Raw genomic sequence first — 8,509 nt, forward strand, 5'->3', positions numbered from 1 at the left:
GTCGAACTGTAATGCGTGGCTATTTATCGAAGAATAAAAGCATGTGTAAATGCCGATGTGCTCTTCGCATTGAAGTCGGTACCACATAGTGAGGGATTCCCAATTCCTAAATCACTATCCACCACAGTGGAATTGAACTTTCCTCGTGACCAGGAAATTCTTTCAAATATAAAGGATGGTGTTAGATAGAATAATACAGGTAGGTTACTTTTCTGCAAGATAAATTTCAAGTCTTTTATTTCATCTGGAAAATAATTGAATAACATCGCCAGATGTAGGCGCACCTGGTACTGGACTCTGACACGACCAATGTTGCCAATGCATTTCGGTTTGTTTTCTTTTAAAAAAACTACTCTTTCTATGAATGTGGCATAATTAAGCCCGTCTGTAATGCACAGAATTACTGCCACATCCCCTAATGTGCCTTTATGGCATGGTTCTATATGCACGGCGAACTTTACCTTCTTTTTTACTTTCTCTGCATAGAATGCATAAATATGTATCGTTCTTTTTCCAATTCGATAAATACCCATTGAAACCATCGACATACATCAAAAATATTGCAAGTGACTCCATATCTGTCTTTTATCCATGCTCTTCTCTCCTTCGTACAATATTTTTTTTAAACCTTACAAGCTTTTGTTCCATAAAGAACGTTCATGCAGAGAATTATTTTCGTGTTTAATGTTTATAGAATAACTAATGAAAGGTTCATGTCTCTATCTTTTTTTGTACAAAAGTTAAGAACATTCAAAATCTCGGTTCAATGACTTTTGAGACACCCTGCATATCTCGGAAATGTGACGTGATACACAAATTTTGAGACTCTCTGAATTCCCCGCACCGTAATTAGTGAAGAATACGTTATCTCATCCAGCATACAGAAAAAAAGTTGAAATATGTTCTCTAGTGTTATCGGTGGAGATGCATTAGAAGAGTCAGTTCAATACCACGGACACTTCTGGGTTGTAATGATTCCATTTCAAGGTTAATGGGAGTGTTACAGCCCAGAAGCGTCTGTGACTATTGCTATCACAATTTCATCATTTTACTGTTGTCCGCGGATTATAAAATCAAAATTAATGTACGCTGTATTATTGTATATTCTTTGGTACAGAGTGCATTTGTTTTCCTCAAACTCAATCTATTGTATTACTTTAATTACATTATTGAGGGCTAACAAAATATATAATGATTGTGGATGGATTTCTTTAAAATTTTGTTACATTAACGGATGTAGTTTGATTTTTATTGTTATTGATTTGCTTTATTTTACTTCGCTTTTTGTGCCACTTTTGGCTAATTTGCGAAGATGGGGATGAGTGATATGATGAAATTTATGAATGGACATTCACAAACATTCATGCCCAGTCCGGGATTCGAACCCGGGACCCCTGGCGTCGAAGGATGTAGTTTGAAGACCCTTTAGGCGGTTTGTAAGATTATTATTTGTGAGAAACATAACCCAAGTTGCTTTCTTCCTGGAAGGTTGATCGTTAAGTAGTCAGGGCCGTGTGTGTATTTTTAACAATTTTGTTAGAAAGTGTATCAAGCAAAAAAAAAAAAAAAAAGAAATGCAAAAGATCCTAAATATTTGTCCATATGCTGCCTCTCCCTCCTCCAATAAAGAAGGCTGCATGCAAAGTGAAAGATAATATTCCAGTTATTTATTATAGAGGAAAGTTTGTTCTAAGTTAAGTTTATTCTCGGGTAAGCTAATCGGGACTGGATCCAGAGTTAACATTTGCCTCCGGCAGGGATCGGACTCCGGATTACTTGATTACAAGGTGACAGCATTTACAACTACGCCATCGGTGAGGCCCTCACGAAGATATAATGCAAGAAAGTAATGCAGTAGCTCTTTATACTGTGGCCTAGGCGAACTTAGCGAAAAATGCAGGTTCGAACAGGATTTGAACTTGGTCTGAATTCTATGGTAGTAGAATTGAAAATGGAATGTTGCTGTTGCCTATTGTTCTCGGTCCATACGTGTTCACAAAAGTTGTAAAGAAGTTTGACATGTTTGACATGAAGTGAATAGAAGTGGAGGGTGCATAAATTATGTTCATTTGTTGAGTGATTGATTTGCTTAATTTTACTTCGCACTTGGTGCCACTTTTGGTTAATTTGCGAAGATGGGAAGTTATGATATGATGAAAATGATGACGCCTAGGCCAGGATTCGAACTCGGGACCCCAGGCATTATGTTCTTTTGTTATAAACTAAAAGGACGAAGGGGAAATGTAAATGAGAATAATATTTTTGTATATTTATATAAAAGAAACCAGATTTTTATAGTAAATATATTAAATCAATGGCGCCCGCGTTTTCACAATAGTATAAACATGAGAGAGCAGCCGTTTCGAAGATAAAAGGTATACCCCAAAACACGCAGCTGTCGGTGAACAAAATACATTTTAGTGAAAAGGTTTTGTAAAGCGAAAGGGAATTAAATAAAAATGGAAATTGATTGAAAAGGCCTTTTAAGTGCAAGCGTGAGAGCACAGCTCTTTTCAAATGTACAAAAACATTTTCTTTTAATTTACTTTTCCCCTTCGTCCTTTTTGTTTACAACATAATCCACTTCTGTTTACTACATGTCAAATTTGTTTACAACTTTTGTGAATACGTGTGCACCGAGCCGAGAACAATAGCCAACAGCTACGTTCCATTTTCAATTCTATATTACTTATGGTGGGCAGTCTGTATGGCACGCAGGAGACCCGTGTTAAACTATGGCCAATGCCAATACATCAGCAACTATCTGGTTCAACCCAACCTTCAATAACGTATATCTAGAGGGATAAAGTTGTCGGAGCGTGGTGCTTGTTACCATGACCGACGTCGTCGTCTACACTCCGTATATGTCTTCACCATGAACTTCCGGCAACTTTAATCCTCTTCTAGATACAAAAGCTCATTTTCATATATTTCCCTCCGACACAAGTGTTGCGACTTGTGATTCGTTGAGACTCTGGTAATTTAAGAGAACTGTTTTACCTTAGGCGTAGTTCTACCAGATGAATAACACGGTACATCGATTTAGAATTTTGAATATTTATAATACCAAATAATACATAATGGTATGTAGAACCGTATGTGGTCGCGGTGGCTCAGTCAGTAACGCATCTGACTACCATGCTCAAGGTCCCTGGTTCGATCCCTGGCCGGTTCAAATCCGGGAACTTTTATAACGTTGGAAGCGGCACCAGCGGCCACCCAGCGTCGAATAACATGGGTACCTGGGGGAAACCCTGGGTGGGGGGGTAAAGGCGGTGAGGGGCATGATGCTGATCACATCACCCCCACTCATGACCGGATCAAGAAAGTGTGGGGCGTTACCCCAACACCCCCTATACGCCTTCATGGCGTGGTGCTATACACAGGGGAGCACTTTACCTTTTTTATGTAGAACTGAAATTAAAACTGTGGCAGTGGTAGCATCGTCGCCTTGTAATCAAGGGGTCCCGGGTTCGATACCCGGTGGAGGCACATAGTGGTTCGGATCCCACTTTAAACTGTAGGTCCAGTTCCGATTAGCCTTACTGTGCATAAAGTGGACTTAAAACACCAAATCAATCAATCAATCATGTTTAATACATCGTAGATAGTAGGAGACGCGCGCTTAGTATGTTGTACGGCCGAGCTAACTCGAGCAAGTCCGTCAGTCTATTCGCTGCGCGCGCATGCGCCGCAGACGGCCCGCAGCAGAATGCTTTCATTCACGAACATACTCCCCTACGGTTGAATGAACATAATTCAACTAATTTCCGTCTTTACGTATGGGGAGGAGCACAATTTTACTAACACTTCTTCTAAAAACTCCGTCTTTCGTTTTCACTGTCACTACACGCACTAGTCCATCGTTCCCAGGATGCACCGCTTCCACCTTAGCTAGTTTCCACTGTAGTGGGGGTACGTCGTCCTCCTTTAGTAGTACAAGTGTCCCTGGAGGTAAGTTCTTGGTGGAGGATGTCCACTTCTGGCGTTGTCGAAGAGAATGTATGTATTCTTTATTCCACTGCTTCCAAATGGATCTTCTCATCTTCTGTATCAGCTGGTATCTGCTGAGTCTATTGTCAGGTATGAGGGTAAGGTCAGGTTCTGGGAAGGTTGTTATAGGTCTGCCAATGAGAAAATGCCCTGGAGTTAATATCTGGTAATCTGATCCGTCGGGTGAAACGCAAAGTGGTCTTGAATTTAATATTGCTTCAATCTGGCAAAGTAAAGTACTTAAGTCTTCGTAGGTTAGTATGGTGTTTCCCATCAGTCTTCGTAGAAGATGTTTTAGCGATTTAATCGCCGCTTCCCAGAGTCTTCCGAAATTTGGCGCTCTTGGTGGTATGAATTTCCATTCAAAGTGCTCATTTGCAGCGTAATCTTGAATGACATCTTGAAACTGGGTAGATTCAAACATATTGTGTAGTTCCTGAAATTCTCTGTGTGCACCTCGAAAGGTACTGGCGTTGTCACTGTAAATGGCAGGACATTTTCCTCTTCCGGATATAAATCTTTTCAATGCAGCTAAAAATGCTTCGGTTGTTAAATCTGTAAAAAGTGCAATGAAACCTTTTCTCGTTGATTTCCTCCTTGGCGCTCCAGTCTTTATCCTTATCGGTCCCGCGTAGTCTACGCCACTGTACATGAATGGATAAGCTGCTCGGATTCTGTGCTCCCATAGATGTCCCATCAGTTTTTTACTAGCTTCTGATTTGAGTCTATGGCATTTTTACACAATAGTGTAGGAGTTGCTTAACTATTTGTCTTCCCAGGACGATCCAATATGTTTTGTCTGTTAGAGGAAAGTAGTAACTGTGTTCCAGCATGAAGTAATCTGTGATGTTCGTATTCATTTAACATTCGTGTAAGATGGGCCTTAGGAGGCAAGATTATCTGATGTTTAGCCTCAAAAGCTAGATCGCTGTTTTGTAAACGTCCGCCCACGCGAATAATGGAATGGGCGTCGAGAAATGGATACAGATCTTTTATTCCACTGTTTGGTGAAACTTCTCTCTTGTGTGTTAAGTCTTCTATTTCCGGCGCGTAGAATAAGGATTTAGTTACTTTAATGCACGTATCTGTGGCTCGTTGCAAATCCATGGCTTTCAGTTTCGAAGTACAAACATTTATCTTCGTGGGTCCCTTGCATCAATGAAAATGTGACAAAGTGCCATAACTCTTATCATTCTCAAAAAGTTAGAGAATCTCGTAAGAATTTCATCTGATTTGTGAGTAGTTACCAATGAGGTTATTTTCACCTTCCTTCGTTCTGGTACTTCTATAGGCACATTCATTCCAAAACTGATTTCGTTGATGGCCAAATTCGGATCTTTATCTGATTGGCTTAAAAATACTGGTTCTTGTAACCAAAGTGTGTTTCCCTTTAGTTTCAGGGGTTCGACTCCTCTCGATAACATATCAGCAGGATTATCCTTTGACCTTACATGCCGCCAATCACACACCTGTGTGTATTCCTGTATTTGAGCCACTCTATTTGCCACAAAGGGTTTCCATGTCTCTGGGTCCTTTGCAATCCATGCCAAAACCATCTGCGAGTCTGTATATAAATATACCTCGTTTATTTGGAGATTCAATAAAGGAATCACTTTATTAACTAATTTTGCCAATATAAGTACAATATAAGTGCTGCGCCCAGCTCAAGACGGGGTAAAGTATTTTCTTAATCGGTGCAACTTTACCCTTGCTGCATAATAAGCGTGAATGAACTTCTCTTCTTGAGGTTACCGTTCTGACATAAAGCCACGCGCCGTACATTCTCTCAGACGCATCAGAAAACCCGTGAATTTGAATATTTATTATCTTTCCTTTAGGTAAAATACATCGTGGAACTTTAATATCTGAAATGTGGCATATTTGTGCTTGTAAAGTCTTCGATTGGTTTAATATATCTGGAGGTAACTCGTCGTCCCAGGATACATTTAGTTTCCATAGTTTCTGTAGAAACTGTTTAAACAGTGCAATAACAGGCCCAATAATTCCGAGAGGATCGAAGAGTTGCGCGATTTGACTGGCAACCCTGCGTTTGCTTACAACTTCGTGAATGCTCAAATCGTAGCCGGACAAATTGTTTTCTTTCTTTGCACTTATCGTCGAAAAGCTTTGTTTATCGTAAGGAGGTTTGCTGCAGCCAGCAGCCTTACTGTTTCTTTGATTGTTGATAGCTGGGTGATTGTTGTTTACCAAATGAGCGTTGTTGTCTGCTATCTCGTGTACTTGATCGCGCGGATGCAACTTTGTAATAATGCCTTTCTTTTTCCCATCAGCTGGATCGCTGCGTAGGGGGTAGGTTGTAAGATGATGTTTCATCGCCGGTGCGAGTGTAGCCAACTCAGCATTGCGTTCTGGCGCTAGCGCTGAATTTTCGGCCGTTAATGTGCAAAGAGTGTCAGCGGTGGTATTCCAATTGACACCTAGAGTTTTTGTACTGTCGTCGTTAAACAGAATCGTGTCTTTAACTTCCCGTACCTATAAAGGTATAATTTCCATTACTCTTGCAGAATTGGATGCTCATTTTCGTAGCTTAAATCCTCCTGCCGATAATAATGCTGACATTCCTTTACGTAGATTAATGGCTTGATTCTCGTCTTCTTGTCCTGACAGCAAGTCATCCATATAAAAATCTCTCTTCAGTATTTCAGCATCTTGTGGATAGTTGTGCATTTCGTCTGTCGTAAGTTGCTGTAGGCATTTAGTTGCTAGATATGTGCTAGATGTCAAACCATAGGTTACAGCTTTTAATTCGTAGATCATCAGTGGTGCGTAGTGAGATTTTCTCCATAATATACACTGTATTTTCCTATTAGAAGGGTGCATATGAATCATCCTATACATCTTCTCAATATCAGATTTCAGAGCGATTATATGAGTCCTGAAGCGAAGTAGTAACCCAAACAGATTCTCTTGTAGAACCGGTCCTGCACTTTGTAGACAATTGAGTGATCTGCCACTGGTTGTTTTGGCTGACGCATCAAATACTGCCCGCACTTGGGTCGTGGAGCTTCCACTGTTCACAACTGGGTGATGGGGGATGATATATCGAATGTCTATCGTTGCTGGCGCCTCTCGCACTTCCTGTACTGCTTGCATGTGGTGTAATCTCTCGTACTCGTTCATAAATTCCACATATTCTTCTCTCAATTCCAGTTCTCTCTGTAGTCGGGCTTCTAACTGTAAAAATCTGGAGTGTGCATGTTTCAAAGATTCCACTAATGCTGATCTTTCTTCGTTCAAAGGTAAGAGTACTGTGTAAGTGCCATCTTCACTCCTTTATGTAGTTTGGCGAAAATGTGCCTCCATTTTCTTTTCTTTAGGCGACATAATTTCTTCCGACAAATTTTCAACCGACCAGAAACGATGTAAGTGGATTTCCAACGGCTCAACCTGTATGAAGATGGAGTTTTGCCCACTACAATCCAGCCAAACTGTGTATTTTGTAACGTAGGATAATGTCCATATTGCGACATCTTCTCTGGCAGTAGGATATCGAAAAATATACATGCAGAAATTAAAATGTCAATCTTTGCAGGAATATTGAAGTTTTCATCCGCCAGGTCAATATCCGTAGGTATCTCCCATGTCGAAGTATCAATTTTTTCTGCAGGCAAACGTTCAGTAATATTTTTCAAGGCAGAACATTGTGCTTCTACAGTAAATTCATTGAATCTTGATTTTAATTCCACATTCACAGCATAAGGTGAATTTACAGTGTTGGAAGTTATTCCCTGTATCAACGTATTTTGTCTCTGTCTTCGTAACCCAAGACGTTGTACCGTATCCATACTAATGAGGTTCACTTGAGGCCCCGGGTCCAATAAGATGCGGCAAGGCAAGTATTTTCCATCTCTGTCCTTTGCCAGCACACAGGCAGTAGCCAGCAAAACATTTTGGTTCTTATTCTTTACTGAATACGATGAACTGGCTCCCTCTCCGACTTGAGGGTTCGAAACACTGCTTGCTTCGTTCGCAGCTGATATTCCTGGATGGAGGGGAGGTACACGGAGCTAGCCGCTCCTCTCTTCGCGGAAACTCGTGTGATGACGCAGCTTACAGTACCTGCAACAACCTGCTTTACAATTTAACTCTGAGTGATTAGCAAAACGTAAACAATTACTGCATATGTGGTTCTCATGCAGGAATTTATATTTCTGTTTATTTGTCAATTTTAAAAATGACCGGCATCTGAATAAAGAATGAGAAGGAGAGGCATCTCCGCAATAGATGCAGCTTTTGTTCGACGCAGTAAAATACGTGTTAGATGATTGTGGCTGTCTTGACCTGACGTTACTAACAGCTGGTGACCTTGAAAACGGCTTCGTCGATATCGAAGGTTCATTTACTTAGAATTTCTGTAGAGAGTTGCACTTAGCTTCTAAAAATATAAGCAATTCTTCTATGGTACTGAATTCTGTGTTGCTAGATTGTATCTCAAAATCTCTTCTCGTACTCTTATCCAATTTGGCTGAAAGATAATGAACGAGAAAAATATCAA

At 40.4% G+C, this 8,509-nt stretch overlaps 2 protein-coding genes across 2 annotated transcripts; both read right to left on the reverse strand.

Annotated features, from left to right (window-relative positions):
- Nucleotides 1–3,763: 3,763 nt before the first annotated feature.
- LOC145983800 (uncharacterized) lies at nt 3,764–4,690 on the reverse strand. The gene has a single exon (XM_083116846.1). The coding sequence runs from the start codon at nt 4,688–4,690 to the stop codon at nt 3,764–3,766; it is 927 nt and encodes a 308-aa protein (XP_082972972.1).
- A 1,838-nt stretch (nt 4,691–6,528) lies between these two features.
- LOC145983801 (uncharacterized) lies at nt 6,529–7,134 on the reverse strand. Its single transcript, XM_083116847.1, has one exon. It carries the CDS (start codon nt 7,132–7,134, stop codon nt 6,529–6,531), a length of 606 nt encoding a protein of 201 aa, XP_082972973.1.
- Nucleotides 7,135–8,509: the final 1,375 nt, after the last annotated feature.

Source organism: Lepisma saccharinum, chromosome 2 (assembly GCF_977018435.1).
Source record: "Lepisma saccharinum chromosome 2, izLepSacc3.1, whole genome shotgun sequence".
Classification (NCBI taxonomy): Eukaryota; Metazoa; Arthropoda; class Insecta; order Zygentoma; family Lepismatidae; genus Lepisma; species Lepisma saccharinum.